The 26889-nt window shown below is 48.0% G+C and overlaps 4 protein-coding genes and 1 long non-coding RNA gene across 9 annotated transcripts in view; 3 read left to right on the top strand and 2 right to left on the bottom strand.

Annotated features, from left to right (window-relative positions):
• The window catches only part of bin3 (bridging integrator 3), a 31484-nt gene extending 27776 nt beyond the window's left edge, over positions 1-3708 (top strand). Inside the window, exon 9 of the mRNA XM_086205829.1 lies at positions 1350-3708. Within this exon, the coding sequence (XP_086061955.1) occupies positions 1350-1496 (147 nt within the window). The 3' untranslated portion in view covers positions 1497-3708. The remainder of the gene's footprint in view (positions 1-1349) is intronic.
• Positions 2958-14892, bottom strand: acsl2 (acyl-CoA synthetase long chain family member 2). The gene is made up of 20 exons (XM_086205828.1): positions 14769-14892; positions 9810-10039; positions 9626-9740; positions 9317-9381; positions 9131-9232; positions 8493-8592; positions 7413-7591; positions 7298-7330; positions 7160-7211; positions 6955-7028; positions 6603-6680; positions 6400-6534; positions 6190-6324; positions 4912-5080; positions 4741-4829; positions 4548-4664; positions 4089-4232; positions 3909-4010; positions 3760-3831; positions 2958-3677 (listed from the first exon to the last, which is right to left on the bottom strand). The coding sequence occupies exons 2-20, from the start codon at positions 10035-10037 to the stop codon at positions 3537-3539; spliced, it is 2130 nt and encodes a 709-aa protein (XP_086061954.1). The 5' UTR covers positions 10038-10039; positions 14769-14892; the 3' UTR covers positions 2958-3536.
• LOC147259704 (uncharacterized) lies at positions 8491-20271 on the top strand. 2 transcript variants are annotated; one of them, XR_015116384.1, is made up of 3 exons: positions 8491-10083; positions 10267-10395; positions 19691-20271. It is a non-coding gene; the product is annotated as an uncharacterized LOC147259704 (long non-coding RNA). The 2 variants fall into 2 exon arrangements; XR_015116385.1 differs by lacking the exon at positions 19691-20271 and adding an exon at positions 10516-10949.
• Positions 15561-24530, bottom strand: prkg1l (protein kinase cGMP-dependent 1, like). Of its 4 annotated transcripts, none has more exons than XM_086205824.1 (21): positions 23846-24526; positions 22756-22980; positions 22171-22363; positions 21974-22097; positions 21678-21844; positions 21273-21386; positions 19807-19912; positions 19479-19629; positions 19253-19330; positions 19031-19125; positions 18817-18882; positions 18653-18730; positions 18473-18569; positions 18238-18377; positions 18033-18122; positions 17770-17911; positions 17501-17664; positions 16782-16904; positions 16142-16204; positions 15997-16063; positions 15561-15895 (listed from the first exon to the last, which is right to left on the bottom strand). In XM_086205824.1, the coding sequence occupies exons 3-21, from the start codon at positions 22358-22360 to the stop codon at positions 15815-15817; spliced, it is 2136 nt and encodes a 711-aa protein (XP_086061950.1). In that variant the 5' UTR covers positions 22361-22363; positions 22756-22980; positions 23846-24526; the 3' UTR covers positions 15561-15814. The 4 variants fall into 4 exon arrangements, with proteins under 4 accessions (XP_086061950.1, XP_086061951.1, XP_086061953.1 ...); XM_086205825.1 differs by having other exon boundaries at positions 19566-19629; positions 23846-24523; XM_086205827.1 differs by lacking the exons at positions 15561-15895; positions 15997-16063; positions 16142-16204 and having other exon boundaries at positions 17631-17664; positions 17753-17911; positions 23846-24530.
• On the top strand, positions 23792-26837 carry ubl4a (ubiquitin like 4A). Its single transcript, XM_086205831.1, has 4 exons — positions 23792-23954; positions 25149-25254; positions 25340-25536; positions 26232-26837. Exons 1-4 carry the CDS (start codon positions 23907-23909, stop codon positions 26337-26339), a joined length of 459 nt encoding a protein of 152 aa, XP_086061957.1. The 5' UTR covers positions 23792-23906; the 3' UTR covers positions 26340-26837.
• The last annotated feature ends 52 nt before the right edge of the window (positions 26838-26889 follow it).

The raw sequence follows: 26889 nt of genomic DNA, 5'->3' as shown, positions 1-26889 counted from the left end.
GAACACATTTACACACAAACAGAGCCACACGTGGGTGGTCAGTGGACCCCAGCCTAGCTGCATGTGCTCCACTCCCTTCCCTCCTCCCTCCCAGCCGCCGCCGCCGCTGCTGCTCAGCTCCCCACGGCTGCAGCAACGCCACAAAGGCTGCCTTTGTTTCGAGCCTCCAGCTTTACGACGCTGAGTCCCGTCCAGTGACTGTCAGCGGGACGCCTGACCTGTCCACCTGGACAGATGCTGATGAATCCACTTATTGTTTTATTTTGTTTTTTTGTGTGTGTGTGTTTTTTTTTCCCATCGATTTCTGCTGCGTGTTCATTGAAGACTCTCTAGTGGTCAAACAATATTGAGAGATTTGCTGGTGCTTATTAATCGAAGTCGCATCCAGCTGGACTGAGATGTGGGTCATGTCAGTGGCTGGAGGGTTCTCTGCCGTAGGTGGTCACATTTATTCCTCGCTCTGACTCCCCTAATTGAAAAGTGTCTTTTCCTTCAGAGATGCTGATCTGGTGTACATTATCATCACGGGGGACACGGACGTTTCCGATGGCCCTTTCAACAAGCCACTTTTGAAAATATCCACCGTCCCCCACAAACAGCAGCACTTTTAACCCACTCATGAGGTTTAGGTGGCAGATACCTCTGTAAACAAACAAAGGATCTTCAGACGCGAGGCGGTTTCCTCACGGCTGGTGAGTCTGAATCGCTCATGACACAGATGAAAAAATTCTCCTTTTCCAACTGTCCGGATCTGTGACAAAATGTAGTATTTCTTCCCAACAATAGAACACGAGCAGTTGTAGATAGAGAACTGACCCCCCCCCCACTGATGTGCATGGTATGCATTGCTGCTTGAATAAATATTGAAACGTGTGTGGGGGTTTCAAGGGGTTGTATTTCCCAGTACTTTCTTTCTCTGCCTACTCTTCTGGAGTCTTGTAATGTGATTAAAGTCTATTAATCATCAAAGCAACTCTCTGGGGAGCCTGACTCATGAACTAAGGGGAAGAAGCTGGGGTGGGAAGTGTCAAGAAAGCTTTCAGTGAACACTCCATCGCTTGTTCAGATTGGGAGAGAAGAGCAGGGTCACTACCCACTGAAGCGGCGGGTTTTTTGGGGGCTTTGTCAGAGTTGTTTGATATCTGTGGGCTTCTTCTTCTTCTCCTTCTTCTTCTCCTCCTCCTCCTCCTCTGGAATCACTTCTCATTAGCAGGTTTGAGGAGGAAGAAGACCAGCAGCTGCAAGGAAAAGCCAGGTGGAACAGGTCTGGGGATTGAATCTGTCCAGTTTTCATCAAATGACTGACTTTTCTTTTCTTTTCTTTTTCTTTTTTTTTTGGTCTCCCTCAGGTGGTGTATTTCACTGAGATGTACAAGATCTTCAGCGAGTTAACAGACCAGATCGACCAGGCAGGGTTGACTGATGAGCAGAGGGAGAGGGAGACCGAGGCCAAGCTCAGTGAGTTGCGTGCTCTGTCCATTGTCGCCGACGACTGAGGGAGGAAAACCTAAAAAGCCTCTCTGAATGGATTGCGCTCCTCAACAGCGGTAGCGGCCTTAAACCTGATTCTGTTTCCTTACGGCCTCGTCACCCCCCTCCCCCCATCCTCACGCGCGACAATCCCATGTTTCTTCTCTTGACAAAGACGCTCAGCAGCCGAAACGCCACATTAACGAAGCCATCAGCCAAGTGCATCATTATGAGCCAATGTGTGTTGTTTTTTTGTTTTTTATTAAAGAAATCAAACCGTTCTCCTCAGAACTAATTAAAAAGGTCACACTTGTTGATTTCACAGATAAGAATTTGTTTCTAAAATATGAAATGAGCGAGAAACGTTCTCCGTCAGTCACATCTACAGATTTTCTTACAACAAACAGGCTGAATGTTATGTAATTTGGTTATCCGCAGGAATCTGTATTTTGGTCATCACTAACTTGAGCTCTGTGCCATGTTGTCGGAGTGCTTTTGAGAACTGTTTACAGTCTGGTCATCTGTGCCTGCGTCGTCCCACCCTTGGATGAGCGACCCTTGTGGGGTGACCCGGGCTGCCGTGTTGAGGTCGACCGCTCAGGCTGCGGTGAGACCCCTGTAGCTTCCGTCTCTCTAAAACTGAGGCTTGTGCTCCCTCTAGTGGAGAACATGAATCACAACAACTGATTTCTCCTTTATTCAAACCATCCATCCTTTGTTCTATTGTTGAATTAGTCTCTTAATGACGGTGCTCACGTGTTGACTTGGTTTAGAGTGTTCCACCCTCCTCTCCATGGTTACTTGATTTTGGACCAAATCACACCATTCTGACCGTTGGTCAGGTGCTCCGACCTGATGGGTATCAGTGATGATGTCACACGGGGTTGTGTGCGTGTATGAAGCTAATGTGTTTGTTGTTTTTAACTGTCGTCTTTAAGTTACTATTAACTTAGGTGTTTTTCTAAATTCTTTAAAAAAATTTTAACAGAGGCTGAGTAAGTACTCTAACAGAGTGGGTTTTTTTTAAGTGTAACACTACGATTTAATGTTCCAGCTGTTGTATCATCAATCATGAATTAAATCATCTGTGAGAAAAGCCACCGTGACGTTTTCCATCTGATTGTTGCCATGGTGAGCTGCAGCTGTGTGTATGTGTTTAATGACCTTCAACAGGATGAATGTTGGTTCTTTTTGGAATCTACAGCACAAAAAGTAAAGGCATCAAAGTAAACCTAAATCATTGCTAAAAGTTCATACTGTGACCATTGAAAATGTTAATTTGTCAGGATATTAAAAGGGTTAAAATTCTTGTGTTCAATTAAAATTCGGTAGTTTTGATCAGAAGTTGAAGAAAAGATTCAAGAAGAATGTGGAATACAGCTTTCATATGACAGTGTTGAGTCGGTTGGATGTTGAAAATCCTTTACAGGCAGAACGTCATAAAAAAGGTGAACCAGGTCAAAGGCCAGGAAACGACACGTTGAATGTTTAGAATTCAACGACAAGCAGTTAATCTTTATTTCTTTTCAATGTCCCTTAACTGGAATTAGTCAGAAATCTCATTAGCAGCAGTATTTACAGCTTCACACACAAACGGCTGCTGGTTGAGCTCCTCAGTCTTTAACCGTTTCAGTTCAGCTGAATGATTATCAGTGGTTGGTGAACCCAGGCGGGTGGAGAGTGATGTTACGCTGGAACCCATCAACGATAAAATAAAGTTAATGTGAATTCTATGACAAACAACATTCCCTTTAAAACAGGAGAGTGAAACTACCGTGTCTTGCTGTGATTCTTCACCGCTACGTAATAATTTAAACACCAGTAAAAACTCCCAGTGAATCACAAACTCTGAATTAGTGACACTGACAGCAATGTGATAAAAACAGAATCATGGTTTTGGTCCCATTAAGTGAAAATGTACATGTGAAGAATTAAAACAAGTGAATTAAATCCTCTGTGAAGCAAAAATATTACAAAATATATCGCATGTTTTCTTAAGGCTGGACGTTTCAGGTTCCTCACTCCCAGTGGATTCCCTCACTGGCTGCCAGTAGCTGGCGAGTTCTTCACACTGCTGTCTTACTGTATATGCTCGCTATCTGTTCCTGGAAGACCCTCCGGATGTCGGCACGCCTACTTTTCAGGGTGGGTGTGAGCAGACCGTTGGCCACGCTGAAGGTCTCCGGGTGCAAGTGCAGGTCCTTCACCTGGAGGATGAAACACGCTGTCAGCATCCAGGTGAGAGTGTGTGTGTGTGTGTGTATTCCAAATTCCCAGCACCTTCCTCACCTGTTCGAAGGACTTGAGCCCTGCCTCCTTCCCCACAGCTTTCATATCCTCTAACACTGCGTTCTTCACATCCTGCAGGAAAAACACGAGTGATTGAGGTTTTGAAGGCTGATGTGAAGGGAAACGCTGCAAGGCTGCGATTGACCTACAGGGTTTTGACACAACTCTTCGTAGGATCCCACAAAGCCTCGCTCTTTCGCCCAGTCAACAAACACCTCCGGGTCAGGCACCACGATGCCTATCAGGTAAGACTGGTGACACCAGAGAACCAGAGTTAACTAGTACTCAGTTAAATTCCTGAATGGGACTGGGACTGATCTGCAGGGTACCTGTAAACTGTCTCCATGTACGAAGACCTGCAGCACCGGAACGCAGCGCATGTAGACATTCTCGATCTTCTCCGGAGCGATGTACTCGCCCTGGGACAGCTTGAAGATGTGTTTCTTCCTGTCAATGATTCGTAGAGTCCCGTTCTGGGGGAGGAAACGAGTGAACGTGCATCATCTCTCACTAGTGAGGCTCACAACATGCACTCAAAGTTATGATAAATCTCACTGAGGCCCACAACTCCTACAGTTTTTCACAGATAAAAAAAAAAAAAACTTATACATTTTCTTTGAAACAATGATGTTGAGAGGTTTGCTTCTGAGGATCTGCAGCACCGCAACACTTTAGCAAAGGTTCAGATGTGATGTCAGGCCCGCCTCAATGATCTGTTCATTTTGATGGATCAGAATAAGCAGGTTTGCACAAACACCTTCAGACTGATGTATTTGGTTGCGTCTTACTGGAAGCCACTGTCCCACGTCTCCGCTGTGCAGCCAGCCGTCGCTGTCCAACGCTTCAGCCGTCCTCTCGGGGTCCCTCAAGTAGCCCCTGAACACGCTGGGCCCCCGGATACAAATCTACAACCACAGTGAGAAGCGTCAGCCGGCCACATCCCGTCTGCTGGTGTCTGAGTAAACCAGGAGACGAGCTCACCTCTCCCTCGCCGTTCTTAGCGTGGTAGTTCATGTCGGGAATATCGACTAGCTTCACCATAGCGCAGGGAAGCGGGGCGCCAACGTGACCTGACACACACACACACATTCATAATACCAGCACAGGCACTGAACACACACACACACACGCTACTTGGAGATGAGGTCTCACCAGCACTCCAGTCACCCGGCATGGAGAAGGTGCAGCCGGCGGTGCACTCCGTCTGACCGTAGCCCTCGAAGATGAGGCAGCCCAGCGTGGCTCTGAGGAAGGACAGCACGGTGGGGGAGATCGGCGCTGAGGCCGTCAGGGCGAAGCGCAGGTTCCCTCCGAGATTGGCCTGAAGTGTAGAAGCAAGAATAATATCATATTCTTACTCCAACAACAAAACCAAAACTCAACAGCATCTCCAAGCATATTTTCCCATCTGCATTGACCACACGGAGCCAAAATCTTTCAGTGGCTTTCACCATTTCGTGCTTCTCCAATACACTCCCACAGGGCCAATATGTTCAGGGTGCTTTTGGCATCAGTCGCTGGAAATAGCTGAGCTACTCTAGGAAAGTTTGGATACAGACAAGCAGATTATTTACAGGGCTCCTTGTCCACATGTACCACTGACAAAAGGGGGACAATTCCTCAATTAGCAGGGAAAAAATGTGCGTTTAAAAACTGTAGGTGTTGTGAAGGTTTGTTTCTGAAGTGGTGTGGTACGTCCAACCTAAAGCACACAATGAATCGCTGCATTGCTTCAGCTGGGGAGGATCGTGTGAAGCTACTTACCACACTGATTTATAAGAGATGTGATGAGCTTCGCTGGTCTACATGTGAGCGCGTCTACATGAGGCCAGCAGGGCGCCAACCGCTCGGTTAGCACGGCAGCCATTGATGCCGTTGAGCCAAGAACGTAAAGCTCAACACTTAGTGGAGGATGAGTGGGAGTTTTAGTTCCCATTGGAATTCACAATGTTCACCGCGTTAGGAGGGGCAAACTCCTCCCATGTGCATTTCTAATACAACGTGTGTCATAAGTGATGCAAGTGATGGTCATAAATATTGTTCATTTAGTAGCTGTAGACCTGGCGATGTTTAACAGCTGTAAAACCTCAAAATAGCAGAAGGTGATGCCAAGCGCTCAGCAGCAGTCGCGGTCCAACCTACAGGCCTGGACGCTTTACTCAAACATTCCGTGTGTCGTCGCCTGGTGGATGTTGGAATAGTTCACTGCCTGAGCTGCTGAAGGAATACTGAGAGGATCAGAAAGTCTCAGCCATCCATCTGCTGTCCAGATGTTTCCGTCCGGACAAAAGAATTTCATTGGACTAATAAATTGTTTATTTCTGACAATAAAGTCTTTGAATGTAAGACGTGTGGGCTGACATCGCCGTCCCGGGAGCCAGAGGAGTCGCTCACGCGGATGAGTGATGGGCAGGTGAGAGGTAAACTGACCTGAATCCTGTTGAAGACCAGTTTGTCCCAGAGACTGTTGTTGCGGACAATCCCGCTGCTGAGCTCCGCCTGCTTCCTCCTCACGGCGTAGTGGAGAAGAGCCCGGCGCAGGGGCGAGGTCACGGAGCCCAGGATCTTCAGAGGAGTCAGTGGAAATGAGACAGCGTTGGGGGAGGGGCTACATGACATCATCTGAGTGTATTTACTGACCTTATCGTAGATGCGATTGAGTAAACGAGGGACAACGGGGAAGAAGGTGGGTTTGAGTGTTTTAATGTCATCCATGAGGAGAGAAATGTCTCCTTGGTAGAATCCTACTCGAGCGCCGTGGCAGAACATAGACACCTGGGACAGAAATACTTCATTTAGAGAGTACACACCACAGTAAATGGTCCAAGACAGAGATGAAGTACCTGGATCATCCTCTCAAACATGTGGGCGAGCGGCAGGTAGGAGATGGAGACGTCCTCCTGTCGGATCACGAAGGAACCCTGAAGACGCGGGAGAGACTCGAAATGAGCAAACCACCGGGGAGGAATAAAACTATCAAACATGCTGGATGGCTTTCCAACAGCAGTTCCGTAGTAGAATCTTTTATACAGGGGCAATTAGTTTCAGTTGCTCGCGGCGACAAGAGCAATCAAACAGCCAATTAATCATCCCATTAGACACAGCGGGGAGAGGACGGTTTAGAGACGTGAGCAGAAGTGAAGTGATGCTGAGGCTGTTCTCAATTAGACAAGGAGGTGGAAGTGGTAGACAGACCTCCAGGATCTTAATGACAGAGGAAGTGTTGGAGGCGATGTTGCCGTGGGTGATCATGGCTCCCTTGGGCTTTCCTGGATAAATAAACAAGACATTATTACAGTGGCCCGCGCCGCCAGGAAGCTGCAGCGGTGCCATAAAGGGAGGTGGTGAGTGAGGACACGTCTCTGATAATAAGGATAATTAGGCTGAGATCAGACGGTACCTGTGGTTCCACTGGTGAAGCAAACCACGGCCAGATCCTGAGGCTGGGGCGGCTACAGTAGGCAGAACAGGACAATATGAGAATTCCCCCAGCCCTGAGTGAAACCCTGATATTCCAGATTAAAGACGGAAAACTCACCACAGGATCTTTGAGGTTCTGCCTCCCCAGATCCTGCCGTGAGTACAAAAACATCAATATCGCCATTGAATCAAAGCTGTAACGAGTCTGTGCCATAGCGAAGGTCCCGGCTCACCATCAGCTGCTCCAGCTTCAACACCTCCACCTGGCACCTCTGGGCTCGCTCCACGAAGGCCTCGCTGAAATCGCTGAAGAGAACCAGGCAGGAGAGCATCGGAGTCACGCCGTTCTCCTTGTTCTCCAGGAGAGACGCCGCCTTCTCCTCCCGGTCACAGATCACCAGAGAGATCTCCGCTAGGATCCATCACACACAGACTTCACTACCCATCACTCAACTGAAGGAAAGAACTCTCTGGTTCTCCACTTACAGATCAACTCCAGTCAAGACAAAAGGACAAACACTTGGTTCTGTATTAAAGAAGTGGGGGGCGGGGCTCTGATAGTCTCTGAAAATGTGTTAAATATTTCGTGCATTTTGTCCCAATGATGAATCAGTCTGAAGTCACGTAACTTCAGTCCTCATTCCAAATGAATTCCACTCCAGTTCCACATTCTCCTTTTCCTCAACATCCTTTAATGCAGGGTTCCCCAATAGGTGGCCCGAGGGCCGCAAGAGGACGCAGACTGGCCCACACCAACTTGTGAGCCAACAGGATTTTCGGGGGAAAAAAATGTAAATCTGGCACCTTTCCAAGCAGAAATAATAATAACCAAATATCTGAGAAAATGGTTGGTTCCCAACTTTTGTTTCCAGAGTGCAATTTGTCTTTGTGTGACCCTCACAAACAGTATTCCTGAATCCCAGGGCACAACTGATAAGAATGTTATAATGCACTATAAGTGCAGATTCAACGTTGGTATCTGCACTGTCACTGGAGTGGGGGTGCAGTGGCGCCCCCCTCCCTGCCGCCGCGTGCCCCACGGGTGCTGTGGCCCTCGGCTTGTTGCCCAGGTCAGAATGTGGCCCTTGGTGAAATCTAATTGGGGAACCCTGATTTAATGTATTTGGCAACAACTTCATATTAACGTTAAGAGATTGGAGAGACTTCATATAAAATCAATACTAGAAAATACCGCTTGTACTACAGCAGGACTTCACCAGACACCTGACTATCTCCAGTATGCTCTTATTTTGAAAGGCATGTTATTGTGGCAGCTGAACTCTTCCTGTGGGTGGAAGAGCCCAGGGGCTCACCCAGGTTGAGGATGTGGACCATGGCCTCCAGGCCCAGCGTGTCGTACAGAGGCACCACAGCCATGGAGAAGGTGTAGCAGGCCAGCTCGGAGATGATCCACTGCCACCAGCAGGGGGAGACAAAGCAGCACACTTACTTACTTCCACGTGGCTTAATCACAAACTCAAGTACTGCTGAGGCAGGTCCTCCACTCCAAATACTCTGGGTGGAGCAGTTAAGTACCAGCTCAGTTCAGGTTGATAACAAAAACAACGGCACAGTGGGAGGTGTGATTATGGCTGTGACCCGGTCCACCGTGACAGGAGCCGAGGCCAAATAATGGATCTGGTGACAAGTCTGGGACAGAGACGGACAGATTTATTAAAAATGAGTAAGGGAGCTCCAGTTTTCGCGGCCCGGCAGACCCAGGATCAGCTCAGCACTCAGAGAGACGGGAAGCAGAGCAGAGCTCATCAGCTGTTATTTATCATAACTTTTACACCGACAGAATTTTACCGTTTCAGCGTCACATTATTTGTTTTGTTTTGTCTTTATCTCTTTTCATTTCTTTCTTGCAGGGAAGCACCACCGTTAGAGACGCGTGCACACGGGTAAATCTGTGTCACCGAACGGCGTGGCCCTGCGGCCGTCAACGTACCTCCGGTCTGTTCTGTGCAAAAATACCGACAAACTGCTGCGGCGAAGGCTGGCAGCCTTTCGCCAGCAGCCCGGAGCCCAGAACCTGCGCCTGCTCAGCCACCTGGAGGAGCCAAAGAGGAGAGTCAACGGGTTACACAGAGGCATTGTGGGAAATGGAGGATCAAAATAGAGAAAGGTGTCTGACCTCAGTGTAGGAGATCCACTGGTAGGGCTGCTTGGGCTTCCTGGAGCCCAGGCACGGACCGTCTCCTGGAGGACAGCGAGTGTCACGAGGACCAGAGAGACATTACACCAGAGTTAGAACCTACAGCAGCTTCCTGTCTGCTTCAGGACGGGTTTTAAGACCCTTTACTTGGCTTTTAAAGCTCTTAATGGTCTAGTGAAGTGTCTGGAACACTCAGGTCCTCCAGCACTGGCCTTTCATCCCAAAAGTTGGAACAAGAACTAAAATGAGGTCATCTTAAAACCGCCACGCTGTGTCCCCCGTCCTCACCTGCGATCCTCAGGCCTCTCTGGAACATGTCGTAGGCCGTCCTGGTGTCGTCATAGTAGAACTCCAGCAGCGTGTCGTTGGCCAGGAGAGCCGATCTCCTGCAGCTGGGGTCTCCCTACAAGGACACGCCACAGTGAGACAGCTGAGGACACGTCTGACGTGCACGAGTCTGGCGTCCACTCACATTCACAGCTACAGACTGGGCTTGTAGATCGCAGGGAGGACGCATGGGGCGAGGACGGGTCACCAGCCAGTATGCGGTGAGGGAGGCCAGAGCTCCGAGACCCAGCAAGGAGGAGGGGGACAGAGAGAAGGACGCCAGCGGCAGAGAGGGCAGAAGACTCCAGATGTCCTCGGACTCCTTGAGTCCAGCGCTGGAACGAAGGGATCGTAACCAGTCCTGGAAATGCATCGCTGAGGAGGAGAAGCTGTGACAGAGGAGTGTTGCAGACGCCCCTGTGGGTTCAACTGTTATTGTATTAAGAATTACTGGACGTTATTACTTTAACCCTTTGTTCCTGTTTGGAATCAGAAATTAGCCCAAACACATGACGACATTGAACACAGGAAAATATTTCAAAATAAACCTGTGGTTTGTCTGGTAACTGAAACAGATTTATTCTACTTTTTATTCCATGCAGCTGCGCTGGAGCACCTGCCTGAAGAATGCAGTACAGTGACATGGACACTAGGGGGAGCAACGCCCCCCCCCCCCAGCAGCCACGCTCACCAGGATGCCTGCAGATATTGGCGGTTTATCGTGAGATCAGGTTTGTGCTCGCAGGCTGAAACGACGCCCATCATGAAGAGTCTTTGACTCCGTGGCAAAAACGCACAAATGAAAGGGAAAAAAATCAACTTGTTTTGTTTGTTTTCTCCTGATTTCACAGTGAAAAATCTCCCCTCAGATAAAACATTCCTCTCTGACACTGTACGCCGCCATGGTGAAGAGTCTGGCTGAAAGGCTGAGCCTCCGACTTGGCACCGAGCTGAGAGGAGAGAAGAAAGGGCCTGAGCTGGGTGGGGGGGGGGCACCAGGAAGTGATCAGGATTGGCCCCACAGAAACAGGCTCTGAGGTTACTCTCAGTCATGGTGTGCCACTCTTTCATACAACAGCAGTGTCGGTGTGTACAGTAGTGAGAGGCTGGTGGCGAGATCAGGGGAGTGGGAGGACCGGCGTGATGGCAAGGAGCCTGTAAGACCCCCCCAGAAACCTTATTGTTCATATAAGTGAATGAAAGTGTGTGTGGGGGGGGGGGGGGCAGCTGGAGACCAGTGAACTGGTCTCAGCCCTCACACAAACCTGCTCATCTCAGGTATTCACCTCCCTCCATAAATCGCTCTTTTCACCCAGTCATTACACCCCCCCCCCACTGCACACCCCTCAACCTCTCACCCACTTTCTCCTGCTGCACCCAATTGGGAGAGAGGGGGGGAGGGGAGGCAGAGAGACCTCTTTCAGCTGATCCTGCGATGCCAGTCTGGTGCTCAGGAGGTTTCTAACCTAGAGAACCTGCTCCACCGCTGCTGACGGCACGCAGCAGGTGGAGGGCTTGATGAGACGTGACACTTTAGAAAAATGACAGTTCTGTGCGAGGACAACTTCCTGCCCCCCCGGCTCCCTCCTCTCACTCGCACTCATAATGGCTATTGTGGAGGCCCAGACAGGGACCATTGTCCTCACGGCTTTTAGTCCCTGAAGGAATGAGACAAAGAAATGGCAAGCGAGTGGAAATCTGGTGAAGGAGACATCTTGACGGCCGCAACAACCATGCGGGGGGGGCAGGTGGTTGCTCATCAGAGCAGAGATGAGTGTGAGATCTAGTCAGGTGGCCCGGTGGATTTAATGTGCGTGGATTTCAGATCCAAGACTTGACAACTGCTGTGAAATCCTGCTGTGGAATGCGGGTCAGAGGGGATGGCAGGTATGTAGCCACCGCCTGAGGCCGCCAGCGTGTCAGTGCACATCCAGCACGCCGACAAGCCGCTGCAACTGTCAGAGCTGCAGGAGCGACGAACCAACCGCAGACGTTGGAGGGATGATGACATCAGAGCTGGCACTAGCTTTACTATCAGTGGATCACCGCTAGCACGACACCACGGCGCTTGGTCATGCAGCTTTGAATGAAAAGTGTGGCGTTCCCAACTTGAACAAGAATCCTCCACCTACACGGATCGACTGGATTCTCCATGATCACAGCACACGATCCCTTTACTGTCGCCAGTTTTAGACAATCGCAGTGGAAGTGATGAGAACGAGTGCGTAGATTCAAATATCAAACCTACTTTATTTTGAAAAACCACAAAAATGCATTTTGTCTGCTTTTTGTCTGAGAACGAGTGATTTCATGAAGCCGACCGTCATTCCAGCGTTCATAAAAGGAGAAGAGTGGAGGCAGTTAGAAGGGAACTTTGTCTAAACCCAGGTGGAGCCTCTGCTGGTTCCCTGGGGAGTTCAACTGTTGCATCACTCGCTCAAACATCAGCACCACCCGTCAGTCTGCCACCAACCAGGCAGAGGTGGAAACCTCCATCCTGGTTTGGTCAAACCTGAGCTGGAGTTGCTTCCACATCCAGCAGGCAGTGGCAGCTGAAGCCTCCACAGTAGCATAGAGCCGCTGTGGTGGCGGCGGCGGTGGTGAGAGCAGCGCCGGGAAATTCTTCCGCCTGACCCACAAAACTACAGGAGGTGACACCAGGAGGGGGGGAGGGGGGTGACAGCAGATCTGCGCCAGCAGGGAACACTTCCCATGTGCCCCGAGAGGTCTGACGGAGGGGACATGAGGAGAAGGTTACAACAGGACACGTGAGGCTGACCAGGCGGCGGGTAGAACCAGAAAAAAGAAATAATGAAACGCACGGGTGTTTTCCGGCTGTGACTCCCAACTGAAGCGTGAAGAACGCACACACACACACACACTCTCTCTCTGTCACAATGAAGTTCTTCTTGTTGAGAGGGGAAGTATCCTGCATGTAGAAAACTCTTTCACTTCAACAAAGTAGCCGAACGCCTGAGGTTCCCTGAGCCGTCAGGGTTCACCGCCGCCTTTTTTCCTCCACACGCAGGTTGGAAACGTTCACCACCAAAACAGCACAATTTCAAACAATGTGAAAGATAGTCAGCAACTTCTATGTGCATCAGGGCGCGCGCACACGCACACACACACACACACACACACATTGGCGGTGACACCATCCAGCTAGTATCTCTGCTGGTATCTCTGCTGGTATCTCTGGGCAACTTCAGACATGTTGGTGTAAAACAGTAACGTTTGGGGGTGGAACCCCGTCACACACGGGAACTCTGATGGGGCGAGAACGCCACAACTAAGCTTCAGCTTCGCCGCGACACACAACAGCAGCCAAGCTTGCTAGTTCACGGCCAAGGGTACCAGGTCACAACAGAAATACCTCCTTCCCACAAACAGTTCTTTATTTGTCCTGCTGCTGCCAACCGAGTGAACCTGCGAGGAGCCGGGAGCCGCCTCGCCGTCTCCGCTAACGTACGTCATGTCACTGGACCAGTGAGTGTCACCGATCTTTGCTAACGGCACCAGAAGCAGCATGGAGGGTCTACAGCAAACACACTGGATACTGGCACGCCCACGCCGCCACACAGCGCCTCAACCAACCGTAGGGACATCCTGAGAGGACAATGAGTCCATTTAGGACAGAAGGGTGGGAAAGCACTGGTCTCCATCAGAGACCAGAGACGTCCCTCAGTGACGGAGGTCCCACTGTGAAGCACTCAGGATCCATCCGTGTCCATCCCTTCATCAGCACCTCCATCCCATCCCAGGGCGTCCGACCACTGTCATTTAAACTAAGGAAAGAGGACAAGTTTTACCAGCAACAGCACTAAAATCATACACCCAAGTTACAACTTAACCCTGGCTTATGTCCGTAGACCAGGTTTAAGTAAGTCTGACTGACCTGTGTTACCATAGAAACTCCCTTCAGGTAAATGGTTTAAAAATCACTGGTTAGGTCATGTCCTCTTCCTCTCTGAGAGGCTGAACATTATTCCTCTCAGCGTGCGCTTTTAAATTCAATCCACGTAACTGACATGCAGTGTCTCTCTCTCACACACACACACACACACACACACACACACACAGGTCAACAGATGGAAATAGAGAGTCAATGACCCTCCAGTTCTCCTCAATCACACACCTGAGGTTGCTACATTCTGTTCCAACAGTCATTAATGCATCTCACACACGCGTTGTGTTACTTTATACTGAAACGAACTTCAACCAAGTTCCAGAGAACCATGGGGGGGCGGGGCCAGAACCAGACCGCTCCCTGCAGAACCACCAGCACCACTGAGCTCCAAATGGCACCAGCCTGCAGTGCATTGCACAAGCATAGCATCATGATTAAAACCATATTTTCGGTGGTTGACATCTTTGAACTTGTCCCTCTTTGTCCTGGTCTCTGGCCGACGGTGCAGTACCACGGTGCAGTACCACGGTGCAGTACCACGGTGCAGTACATGCATTTACTAGTATTTACTTGTATTTATGTGCAATTTAGCACATTATTGTAACATTTCATACACATTCGCCTGTAAGTGGAAAAAGAGGGAAGAAAGCGTATTCAGGCTACAAGATCTCACTCTTTCCCTTCATGTAGTCTTTTTGAAGCCGTGTGGTCTCAATTTAGGGATTTTGAGGCCACGAGTTATAACTTGTTCTCACCGTGCAGTTATTTTATGTGTTCATGGTACAAAGGAATTCAACAGGGGTTGAGAAGTTCCAGCTCATGGCCTCCAAACAGCCAGATCAGGGGGGTAAGGTGTATCTTGTGGCCACAAGTTAATTAAATTGAGGGAACAGGTTCTCTCTCTCTCTCTCTCTCTCTCTCTCTCTCCCTGAGTTCACCACGTCTCTCTTTGGCCCCTCCGCGTCCCCGTACATTCATATTCAGGATGCAATTTTCAACTTAGTGCAACAAGCGTCAGTTAGTAAGTCGGTTCATCTTCATCCTCACCGGCAGTCTTCATCAGCTTGAAGGTTGCAGGCAAACTTTCCTCTCTTTTTTTTCTTTTCCTTTAGCATGTTTAGCCTGCTAGCTGCGCGCCTAACTCGACCCAACTACAACCGTCAGCGGGCAAACAAACGAAAAGCAAACGGAAAATACCTCAATCAGTCGCGGGCTCCACTCCTTAGTTGGCGCTCCCAACTTTCTCTCCGTGTCTCCATCGATATGCGTCCACGCTCGTAAAGAAAGCGGACGTAATTGGACGCTTCCGGGAGAGATTTTCATAATAAAAGCTTAAGTAACGCGCTTGCCATCGTTGTCCTCTGAGTTTAAATGATTACTATGATAGCAAAAAAAAAAAAAAAAGCATATTTCTATAGATATAAACATCTTGCAATTGGTACAAACGTTTAATTATTTGTTTAAATCAAATTAACAGCAAGAACTATTACAGCCAAACACTGAAACTTAAGAGCATCTGAGGTGAAAGAAACGGAATTAATTTAATAAAACACTAGAAATAGAAGGCAAAAATATTTGATATTATGTCAAATCATTTCAGTATGGTATTAAAATGTTTTCATCCAATCAGACATCAGCATTCCTGATTTCCCATGAACCATCTTATAATTGTGTGATACTTTTTCATGCTCTCTTCTTCAGTATGACGTTTCTCCTCTAAATAATTTGACTAAATTAATTCTTTCTTTCACTGGAAATCTTTCAGCATTTTTTTTTCTCCATGAAACGTCTTTAGCATTAGAAACTGCCTCATTTTGTCTTGAAATCAAAATTTCAAAAACACAATTTCCTGTGTGTTCTGAAAAACGTCTCTGTGGTTGGAGGCTTCATGGCAACGGTTGGCAGCCTGACGTCACCTAATAATCAAGAACTGAGGAAGAATAAGCTCACATGGAGAAGTAAAGCCAGGGTCAGATGAAGGTCGTTTATTGACTTGTTGACTTCAGCTTCAGCGATATTATTCATTTCATTTTTACATGAATATGTATTTAAAAAAAACAGTCTCAGCTCACATATGAGAGTCACACTTCATTTATTAAATTATTATATATTAAATAGCTGCAGGTATTGATAAAGTGAAAAACATCTCTGAAAATATAACAACCTCATGATGGCGGTGTATTATTACTACGACTAAAGCTGAGAGAAGCTTCAACTACACAGTTTTTAGTCCGGTTGCTGCGTCAGAAATCGTCCCAGGTGGTGCAGAGTTCTGCTGCTCCTCCATCATAATAACCGCCGCCGCCGTCTGGCACGTGCGTGACCTTGGAGACGAAGAAGCAAAAAAAAAAAAAAAAACGTCCGTGAAGCAAAGCGGTAGCAGCAAGACCACAAATAACAATCTGAGATGAAGCGAGCGCTTCACCTGTGGAGTGAGAGGAGGGCGCAAGGTCCGCCTGCTGAGTCCATCCCAGCTGAAGCCTTGGAACCACCTGAGTGGAAACACAACAGACACTCAGGCAGCGCCTCCCCAGGCTCAGGCCCTCGCTGTGATAAATCTGCTGTCTTACTTGTGCTTCTGGATGTCCTTGGCCCCGTTTCTGCGACTGCCCAGTCTCTCAGAGGGATTGTGCCTTAGTGATGGAGACCAAAGAGAACACACAAATAAGTCGAAGTCTTCTGTCACTCAAGGGGGGCGGGGGGGGGGTAGGAAATAGGAAACCCCCTGTTTTTTCCTAATAGAGCTGCATAGTTTGCTGAGAGCTACTGAATACAAAGCATAGAGACGTTATGATGACATCAGCTCTCCGTGTTGGTAGCGTGTCCCACACTGACCCACTCCGTGTTCCACATCCAGTCTGTCAAGAACTGGTCCTCCAAATATCTTGTGGCCACTAAATAACAAACTTGAGGGAAGGAGTCATAGCTTAAGGCCACAAATTAATCAAATTAAGGGTAAGAGGTCACATCTTGTGGCTCCAATTAACTAAATGAAGGGAAGAAGCGAGGCCTCGAGGCCTCAGAGTAAGCAAATCGAGAGAGTGAGTTACAGCTCAAGGCCTATAAACAGGAGCTGCTTCTCTGGTGGCGAGTGTGGACGATCTCATCAGAGGGGAGCTTGTCTAATGTCTGGTCTGAAAACTCCACAAAATAAAGGGTCATTAGCGTTCACATTATAATCCAGGATGATGTGGAGCGGCGGGCCAACACCTGCACAGGTTCTTGATGAGACTGGAGGCACTTTTGCTGATTGTTTTCGGGAAGTCGATTTGATCGATGCCGCGAATGGTCGCCGTGAGGATCCTCACTGGCTCAGAGCCACGGAAGGGAACCCTGAGGGAAGGAAACCTTGGTGAACCACTTATCAACCTGCGACAAGATTTATTAGTTTAAAGCTTTTGTTCAAGACTTTTACATATAAATGAAGGTCTCTACATTCAAGACCTTCAAGTTCACACAAAGCTCATTAAGCTCACTGCCGCCTGGTGAGTCTGCCGGGAGGATGCTGCCGCTATCAGGCCTGGTGGCTGACTGGTGCACCTCCACTATTGATTCAGGTAAAATCAGATACTCTAAATTTGATTAATGGAGAGTTTTGAACGAAGCCTTGCACCAGAGTCGTCTTCTATCTGGTTCTTTCTACCGTAGAAGGAGCCGACTACTTCTGGTGGTCCTCAGCTGACTTGAGTGTGGACCAATAATCAAATCACGCCACGTCATCAAGTCAAATTCTGCTGATGAAGAGACTCATTTCATGGTTGTTGTGGGATATTTGACACGATCAATCTACGCTTGTACAACAGTATCAAGGGAGCCTACGAGCACACGGCAGGAGGTGTTTGTAACCGTCGCCACCAGAAGGTGGAGACAAAAGTGCTGCGCCGTAGCGTTAACGTGTTAACAAGAAGGAGGGAACGTGTGCGGCTTACCCACCACTCAGGAGCTCAAACACAAACACTCCCAGTGACCAGAGGTCCGCAGACACACTGTGGCCTTTGTTCAAGATGACCTCCGGAGCCATGTAGCCCAGAGAACCGCAGAACGTGAACGTCTTCTTACCGTCCTTCAGCTTCTTTGAACATGTGAAGCCAGCCTGCAGAGAAACAGCAACACCAAATTCAGTTCATTCCTGTTTTGTTTTTTTTTCCTTTTTCATAATCCAAATATGAGTCAACACTAACAGAAGCCTTTTCTCTACCAGTTTGGCATAGCCGCACTCATCCAGAAGGACATTTTCAGGCTTGACGTCTCTGTAGATGATGCTTCGACTGTGAAGAAAGGTCAAAGCCTCGACAAGACAAGCGGCGTAGAACTTGGAGCTGCATTCGTCCAAACCGCCTCTGCAAGGAATGAAACAAAGACATCATGGCCAGTATTGCAGCTGCAGTGAGTTTAAGATCCGCGCTGCCACAGTGAAGGCTTTGCCACCGCCAGGATGAAAAGGCGTCAATAAAGACTCACTTCTCCTTGACGAGGCTGTAAAGATCACCATGGAGACAGGCCTCGGTCAACATGTAGAGGCTCTCAGCATCTCTGAAGGTTTTGTGTAGCCTGAAGTCATCAGAAAAACAGTAGCGTTGCATTTTTTTCTGTTTATTTTATAGAAGTAGCAACGACACACCGCGGCACTGAAAGATGGCTCCCTCTAGAGATCCTGGCTGAATACCTGATGATGAATGGGCTGCGAGCCTCCGTGAAGACACGCCGCTCCCTCAGGATGCGCTCCCGCTGGCCGCGGTGGAGGATCAGCTTCATCTTGAGAACCCTCATGGAATAAAGACACTTGCTGCCGCTCTTTAGCTGCACCTGACAGAGGTGGAAATCAATAGATTACATTATAGAAACATAGAACCTGGAGTCGGCAGCAGCACGGCGGATATGTGTGTCAGATCTACTCTCACCAGATCTACGTGACCAAACTCCCCAACTCCCAGAGTGCAAAGAATCTGGAAATCACTCAGGGTGGCAGATGAGAGGGGGGAGGCGTCCTTGTCGGACCTGCTCACAAGGAAAACAGGGTCAGCTGCAACCTGGGACTTTCACTCGTGTGTGCACACACCTGAGAGATTACGGCTCCTCACTCGGCTCTGGATTCAGTGTTTTGCAGCACCTCGTGACTGCTGTCAAACACCGACCCACCAGTGATGCTTCTGAAGGTCCTGGAAGGCAGACATACTGGTTTTGTAACCTCCAAATCAATGGTGCGCCCTTTTATTTGTGACCGGCAACAGAACAGCTGCCTTACTCTCTGTCTATCAACAAGCACGTAACGTCCCCGGCAGCAATCACATTCACAGTCCGAACATCCTCTCTAAGGACAGAGGACGAGATATATCAGAGCAAAGCAGATGAAAACAACAGAAGTAATCAGTTAATATCCTGCCAGCCTCAGCGCGGGGTCGCGTTCGCTCCTCATGCATAATTTCCTTAAAAGCATCATCAGAGTATTTCCTTCTTACCCCCACAGAGCTCTCTCTCCGAACCACTGTCTCTCAGAGAGCGTGGAGAGGGCGACCTGCTCCTCCTGGCCTGGCTTCTGTTCTGTGACTTTCACCTGGCGGATCAGAAAAGGGCTAAAGTGAATCATCACCATTATAAAGCAATTTCCAAAGCACCGCTGACATTTTGTTCTCCACATTCCAAATCATTTTCCCTGAAAGCTTCATTTCTTCAGACTCTACCTGGCCTTTGCTAATGATATAAAAGGTGTCTCCCAAGGCTCCTTGTCCAAGGATGACCTCTCCTTCAGTGTAGCGAGCCTGAGAATGACAGGAAGAGTGGAAATAATTCAGAAAAGAGCACAAAAGGTCTGGAAATGTTGAAGCAATGGGATGGATTGTGATTCTGTCCCAGCACACGCTGAAAATAGAAGCTGCTGCAGAGCAGTGAGCTCCTGGCATTGTTTACCTGCGTCTGCACACATAATCTATAGGCTGGATTCTGTTTGTCGGTTACACATAATTGGGCTTCTGCTTCTAAGCGCTTAATCTGTACCTCCTCCATGAGATCAGACATTTTCATGATGACATCTCCTGGCAACGACTGCAGACAGGGAACGCTGCAGACACACAGGCACAGGACGAATATTAACAACAGCTTTTCATTTCATCCTCTCACAGGCCCGGAGTGGCGGGACATTTAAAGACATGCATGTTGTGGACCTAGTCGGGGAGAATAACACCAGCCCGGCGGCGTGCTGAAGGAGCCAGAGCACCGAGCAGGCGCTGACGTTCACCTGCTAAGCAGCTCCGATGAGCGGTACAGGCTGCTGAGAGCCCTCTGCGTGAGGACGGTCCGGTAACTCTTGCGGTCAATCACCCACAGCTTGCTGTCGGTTTGTGCTGCAGATCAGAAGAAGAAGAAGAGCAGAAGAAGCTGTCAGTTTGAAGTGTGTGTTACAGACGTGTGTGGTGTGTGAATGCTGCAAGGTTCCCAGGCTGGACAGACGGATGTACAGCAGGTTTGATCCTCGGCAGGCTCAGCGTGCACTTTCTCTTTTTTCACTTTAATGATATAATAAGCTTATATTTCTTCTGAGGAAATTATGAAAAGGGGCGCCTCTTAAATAAAAATCGTATTTCCTATAATAGAGCTATAATAGAGGATGCTGTGTATTAATAATGAGATATTGACCGGCTCATTGAAGCTTCCTGCACTCGGAAGTCTAAACGCTGTAATTACATCTGATAAAGAACTCTGATATCCCAGTTGCTCCATGGGCACTGAAAGCATCAGATTTTGTTTTATTGTATCATCGCGTTTTCAAGATCATTTTAATTAAAGAGAAAATGGGATCAAAAGGACATTTTCCACAAAGCCGCTGCCATTGTGGTGATGATGATGGTGATGATGATGATGATGATGATGATGATGATTATGATGATGATGATGATGATGATGATGATGCCCTGTTTTCACCTGCACGTCTTTCTCTGGGAAAGACGACCACACAGGACAGAGGCTGATTGGTGGTCTCAGATGGCTGCAACGGGTAAAAGAAAGCAATTTCTAGATAGGAAGCAGCCCCGGGGACATCAGGAGGACACGCTGACAGAAACAGACGTGCAACAAAGGAGGACAGACAGCCGACATGAGCAGAGCATTGTTAGCGCAGGGCGGGCGCACAGTGAAGTCCAGTAAATTGGAAAGTCTGGCTGCTGGTCACAAGATAAAGAAAGCAATGATGGGACCGAGCAAAGCAAATAAACTTCCATTTCAACGGATTCTGGTCATTTCCACAGCCCATTTATTTGTGGAACCAGGTCACATGCAGGCAGAGAAGACTGAGAAAGTTTTCCCACAAGACTCTGAGATCAGATGCGGAGAGGAAATTGGGTTGTTAGAATGTAATCAGATTACAGCGAGAAGAGGTCACCGAAGACAAGCTGTTTCTCAAAATGTTGCTTGTAAGTGAGAAATTCAATATCCACCTTGAAAGATGAAGATATTTTACCGCATGTCAGGAGCAGACGTGGTGGCAGGGTTATGGAGAAAAGGGAGAAAATATTTCAAATTCCCCACATCTCTGGGAAAACCTTTTGAAGCTGCGCTGTTGTGTCAGACCTCAGAAGGTCTTTGAATTCCAAATCGGCTTCAGGCTTCAGCCAGAAATATTCTGTCGGACCAGAAATTATTTACATCCTCGGTGCTGCTCCTGATCTCCAGTGATGCAGCTGCAGAACCCAGAAGAAGCGCTGGTACCTGAGACGGAGCAGGTGTGGGTGCAGTCGTAGAGGAGCGCCGCCTCCCCAAACATGTCCTCTGGTCCAAGGGTGAGCACGTTCAGTCCGTCTCTCGTCACATCCAGGCTCCCCTCTGTGACAAACACACTCAGTTAAAACATGCAGCCTCTCTGAATGTGTTTCTCTCTCCATTGGGGGCTTTTCTAGGACCGTCTAAGACGAACCGCACCAACAAACATCCCCCTGCCAAGCGAGGCCGCTGGTTAGAGAGATGACAGGAAAACAGACTGCGAAATCTCGTCTCTGTCGCTAAATGTCAAAGCTCCCTTTAATGTCATCCTCTTTGCTTGCTCAACGCCATTTCAGGGGAATGTTAATGAACGTCCTCGAGCATCATTTATGTTTATGGGAAAACATGAATAACCTTCTACAATGTAGGCATTAGCCCCGCTGGTTCCCTCCTGAATGACACGGCAGCCTGGGTGGACGGTGGAGGGATGCATGCACATGATCATAGCTCTCACTTCTCCCTCGTCAAGGTTCTTCAACAAGTCGCTCTTCAGAAACGCTGCCTGAATCAGCCTCTTAGACCTGAGCACACAAAGGCAGGGAGGCAAATTGACAGCCTTGAATGAAACGAACGCACATTCTTTGGAAATGATTATTGATTTGTGCAGAAACCTCTTGGAAAGATTTGAAGGGAACAACGTGTGCTCTTACGCCTGGCTTTTGTCACACAGTCTGTGGAAGACAGTGGCGAGAGTCACCGGGTCCAGAGTGAAGGACTCAGACATGATTGTCTTCCTGTGAGCGCTGACATTGTCCTCGTGCTGAGCAGAACAATCTACAGATGGAATCACACAGTGAGCTGGGTTTCATGCTACCTGTCGATGCTTTAACGTAAGACACAAGCATACCGGCAGCGCCTGCGGAGGAACCAGGGAGGGAGACAGAAGCTCTGTAGCGATCCAGTTCTTCCTGCAGCCTCCGAATGAGTTCATCTTTGGCGTCCAGCTCCAGCTCTAACTCATCTATTAGGGTGTCCCTCTGCCGAAGCTCCTCAATCTTTAGTTGCAGGGCAAACTGGAGGTCTCGGAGAGTTCCCATTACCTGCATGTAACGCGCATCCACACGGGATCACGCGCAGGAAAGAGAAGGGATATTGAGTTGCAGCCCACATCTCAAAGCCTCTCTAATTTATGCGCATTTCGAATAAAATTTACTTTAATAGTAAAAAGGAATGAATCATAGATAGATTATGAATTCAAGGACACTGAACAAAATGCAAGACAGATAAAGGAGTGGTGTACCAAGCGGATACAAACACGTAAACTCTCTTAGATCTCACGCACGCTTCAAGCCAGATAGAACCTAGACTCACCCAGAGCCGTGCACGCCGGGACAAACAAGCAAACGTGCATATTTGTGCAGGTAAACACAGACGCATGCTCTTGCAAAATGTACCCATGCATCACGTTACACAAATCACAAAGAGAATTTACCACAGACGTGTTGAGGCACTTGTTTTTATCAGCGGTGTCCCTCCCGGTGTGGCAGCAGCAGACAGTCCATCCGACAGGTGCCCACGTCCTCTACACATCCAAGAGAAGAATGCTCGTCCTCTCCTCTCCTCTCCTCTCCTCTCCTCTCCTCTCCTCTCCTCTCCTCTCCTCTCCTCTCCGACAGCCAGCTGGTGATCACATGACCCAGGCAGGCTGTTCGGGAGGCTGTAATGAGAAATACACTGAGCCTAACTGGGTCAAAGGGTCTTTGGGGGTATTTCTGGGGCTGGGTGACAGATAGCCTAGGTGTCTGGAAAGATGAGTGGGCTACATTAATCATTTCCCACTGAGACGTCAAATACTTGTGAAAGCTATCAAAGTGATAGTTCGCCTAAAAATTAAAATTCAGTCATTATCGTTTCACCCTCATGCTGGTGGAAGGTCAGGGGAAGTTTTGTTATCCGCAGGAAAATTTCACAGGACAAAGACCTTGCAGAGACTAATTTTAAAATCTAAAAAAAAAAAAGTCTTTATACTGCTCATTCAAAGTAATTGTGTGCTCATCCCGCCATGTTTTTGGCCTCGGTGCTCCTAAAATAGGAGCGTCACGCATGAGAGTGGGAGGAAACAGTGCTATCCAGATTATGTTTCGGTTGTACAGGATTTAACAGCACAATATTTAAAGGAGGAAAAAATAATACAGAAGGATGTGAGTTGTGTAATGAGCAAGAACCTGCACAACATGTCTCGATTCACTGTACCAAGCACGACGCTGAGAGGAGGGGACTGATATACTTGAAGTTTCATACACAGAATTGCAGCTGCTCAGACTTACAGTTGTTTGTTTTGGCAGCTTAGAGTTTGACTGTGGGGACATAATTGCTTTCTCTTTTCTCATAAGTGTCAAGAACCGCTTTATTCATTCGATTGAAACTTAATGAAAGTGTAGTTTACACTCCATACCAACTGATGGCGGTAATGCGCAATGAACTTGTTTGTCGACAACCATAAACAGATAAAGAAGAAGAAAAGAAGCCGGTGACATAGAAGAAGAAGAGGAGGAAGCGGAAGAAGAAGAAAGTAACCTTACCGGGGGGGTTTGGACTTAAATCTTTGTCCGTCGTGTGGTTTTGTTCAGAGTTACATCGAAAATGATCCTTACTGTGAAGCCGCTTCAAGGAAAAGAATGCAGTGTACATGTAAGTGGAGCTCCGCCACCGCAGCTACCTGCTAATAGCGTCATACGCAGCTAATGCTACTAACTTAGAGGCAAGCTAGCAGCTAGCTGATGGTAGCTAGTAGCAGTCACAAGTTGAGCTACAATCAAATGAACACAATCATAAATGTTACCCGACTGAAAACAGCTTGTTTTCACGCCGCACACCTCGACACAGTGCCGTCGTGGAGATCGTTATGCTAGTGATGAGTTGACGGTTGTGTTGCTAGCTTGTTAGCTATAGCCTCAGTAACGTGACCACTTGAACTCCACAGCTTCAAACGTTGAAAGTTAGAAAAGAAGGGAGGTTTGGTTCAAAGAAGTGTAGATAAACTTTGTGACGTCGTTGCTTAAGCCTGTTCACCAGAGTCGCCCCAGCTTGTGCCTCTCCTGGTCGACATGATAAGGCGGCTTTAGGAGGCCCGAAGTGGGGCCAAGCGCTGCACCAAGACCTCGTCAGGAGTGAGTTCATCTCCATGGAATTCAGTTTAGATGCTGTGAGTGCAGCTGATAAAGTTAAGATCAATATGATGTCTACAAGCACACGGTCTTTGACTGAAGTAAAAGGGCCCAGTTCAAATGTTACTCTGTTAAAAGTAAGATGCCGTTCAAAACTCCTCATAAATAAACATTGGGACGAAAGGTACTAATCCTACACAATATCCTTGTTTCCCAGTTCTTTGGAGCATTGATCCGCTGACCTTTAAAAGTCATGTTCAAGTATTTTTTGTTCTGGCTGTGCTGCTCTGGTTCGAATATAAAATACATCGTCTGCATGGTTTTATAATGTTCTCCACTCGTTGTCTTCTGGTCACAATTGAGTTCAGATGAATTTAGTGGGGCAAAAAGTACAATTTCCTTTGAAATGTACTGAAAAGTACAGATATGTAGACATTGTGTTTATGTCCAGTACCTTTAAAAATGCTAAGATGTTTTCCACCTCTGTGCCTCGATGAGGCAGTGATGGGTAACATTCAACATTTCACCAGAATGTGTGTTGCCCCTTTGTTCTGCGGTGGTTCACTGGTTTTGAAAAGTTTTAAAAGTATAAACATATAATTGTATAGATGCTGAACATCTCAAAATCTGCGTGTGTAATGCTGATGCAAAGGAGGGACTCCAGGGGATTCATCTGATCACGTCATATCGCTACTTCACCTTCCTGTTAATCTTTCAGGTGACAGAAGATGAAAAGGTCTCCACGGTGAAGGAGCTGGTGTCCGAACGCCTCAACATCCCAGCGAACCAGCAGCGGCTGCTCTATAAAGGCAAAGCGCTTGCAGGTAGACTTACCTGCACCTACCTGCCTGCTGTCGTTGTGGCTGATGTGTTTTTTCTAGTGACTGCACTGTGCTTTTCTCTCCTCAGATGAACACCGACTAAGCGACTACTCCATTGGGCCAGAGGCTAAACTGAATCTGGTGATCCGTCCTGTGGGCGAGAGGACGGGAGTTTCAGCCGCCAGCAGCAGCTCTCAGGGGGGGGTGTGGCAGATGGTGTCCTCTATCCTTGCGAGACACTTCAGTCCTGCTGATGCAGCCAAAGTCCATGAGCAGCTCATTAAGGTATGTTAACAGAACCGATTGGGTACCAGGTTGCTCAGTCCAGGCATTGTTGTGGAGGCTGCCATGTTGGACACAATTAGATCCACTTCCTGTCATCTGTTGGTGATTTGGTGGGATGCTTGGTGGCCTGGAGTTTGATCCTCTGTTTTCGTGGGAAGAGATGACACCAAACTAGCTCTTAGTTTAGGTCGGCTGGTAATCAGTCATTGGAGTTGGACTGACTTAAAGAAAAACACACATGTTCTAAGTTATAAAGATGAAATCCATGCTTTTGCTTTTGTAAACAGGCCATGAACCACATTCATGTCAGGGTGCAATCATTGTCTTTCACTTTGGTATTAAGCTATATAGCTACAGAGTCACTCGTCCAGATCCCCATCATGAACTGCATTTTTAAAAAGGCTAAATGTTGGGCAGATCCATGGTGAGGACCCGGCGTGCAGCACCTGCTGAGGGACTCACACTGTGAGACCAGCAGGTGAGACAGAATATTCTTCTTATGTCATCCGGTGGAAACAAACTGGATTAAGTGTTGCTCTGTAACTGCTACAACGAACAATATCAAAGATGGCCGCCCTTCCTGTGACCAGGCTTTACTAAAATAGATCTGAACACGAACTCTGAATTTTTAGCCGTGGAACGGACGCATTGCGACACTTTTAACCTGCCGTTTCTCCACATTTTCCCTCTTTAAGGATTATGAACGTTCGCTACGACAGCTCAGCCTAGATGACATCGAGCGCTTGGCGGGAAGGCTGCTTCACCCTGAAGGAGATGCCATGGACACGTCGTACATGGACTAAAGAGCGACCAGCAGGAAGTCGCTAACTGTGATTGTCGTTGGAGCCGAGTGTGCTTGGAGGACGTAAAGTGTTGTGAGGGCGAGTGGACCCGTGTGTGCCTGAGGAGCGGCTGAGTCAACACGGCTAACACAGAGTGTTATGTCATTAGCGGGGGGGGGGGGGTCCTTCCCTCCCTCCCTCCAATCATAGACTTGGAGGAGAAAACGTTGAATTGAGTGTTGACGTTGCTGTAATGTCACAAGACGCGATCACACAATATTTGAATACAAAGGTATCATTCATGCTGTTGGTCTCACATCATCGGCGCCTGCTACAACACCCGGGGGGGCGCTCGTCCTGGAGGGTATTTATTCTGAATGTCTGTGCTGGATGAGAACCGCCTGCTTCCTGTTGTGCGGCGGTGAAAAGGTAACTCATGTTTTATTCTGTCACTCACTGATGGACATGGTGATTTGTAAATATCTTGTTTATATACGGACATTAAAACAGAGGAAACAGACTGGATTCCTTTTGTGTTGATTTTTTTTCTCTCAATTTCAGTTCTATAATG

Source organism: Aulostomus chinensis, chromosome 6 (genome assembly GCF_037954235.1).
Source record: "Aulostomus chinensis isolate RoL2024-O1b breed Wild chromosome 6, RoL_Achi_v1.0, whole genome shotgun sequence".
Classification (NCBI taxonomy): Eukaryota; Metazoa; Chordata; class Actinopteri; order Syngnathiformes; family Aulostomidae; genus Aulostomus; species Aulostomus chinensis.
The sequence above is the reverse complement of the archived record's forward strand: the minus strand, read 5'-3'. Positions and strand labels throughout refer to the sequence as shown.

What these genes read in the sequence shown, in the direction of transcription:
- ubl4a (XM_086205831.1), top strand. Translation starts at nt 23,907, where the DNA reads ATGATCCTTACTGTGAAGCCGCTTCAAGGAAAAGAATGCAGTGTACAT. An exon ending in GAAAAGAATGCAGTGTACAT is followed by an intron (nt 23,955 to 25,148) that starts GTAAGTGGAGCT and finishes TTAATCTTTCAG; the next exon opens with GTGACAGAAGATGAAAAGGT. An exon ending in TCCATGAGCAGCTCATTAAG is followed by an intron (nt 25,537 to 26,231) that starts GTATGTTAACAG and finishes TCCCTCTTTAAG; the next exon opens with GATTATGAACGTTCGCTACG.
- prkg1l (XM_086205824.1), bottom strand. Translation starts at nt 22,360, where the DNA reads ATGGGAACTCTCCGAGACCTCCAGTTTGCCCTGCAACTAAAGATTGAG. An exon ending in AGTTTGGTCACGTAGATCTG is followed by an intron (nt 18,378 to 18,472) that starts GTGAGAGTAGAT and finishes CACCTCTGTCAG; the next exon opens with GTGCAGCTAAAGAGCGGCAG. An exon ending in GCCCTCCTCTCACTCCACAG is followed by an intron (nt 15,896 to 15,996) that starts GTGAAGCGCTCG and finishes TTCGTCTCCAAG; the next exon opens with GTCACGCACGTGCCAGACGG.
- acsl2 (XM_086205828.1), bottom strand. Translation starts at nt 10,037, where the DNA reads ATGCATTTCCAGGACTGGTTACGATCCCTTCGTTCCAGCGCTGGACTC. An exon ending in GGTCCACATCCTCAACCTGG is followed by an intron (nt 7,592 to 8,492) that starts GTGAGCCCCTGG and finishes GATGGATCCTAG; the next exon opens with CGGAGATCTCTCTGGTGATC. An exon ending in TGAAGCTGGAGCAGCTGATG is followed by an intron (nt 7,331 to 7,412) that starts GTGAGCCGGGAC and finishes TACTCACGGCAG; the next exon opens with GATCTGGGGAGGCAGAACCT.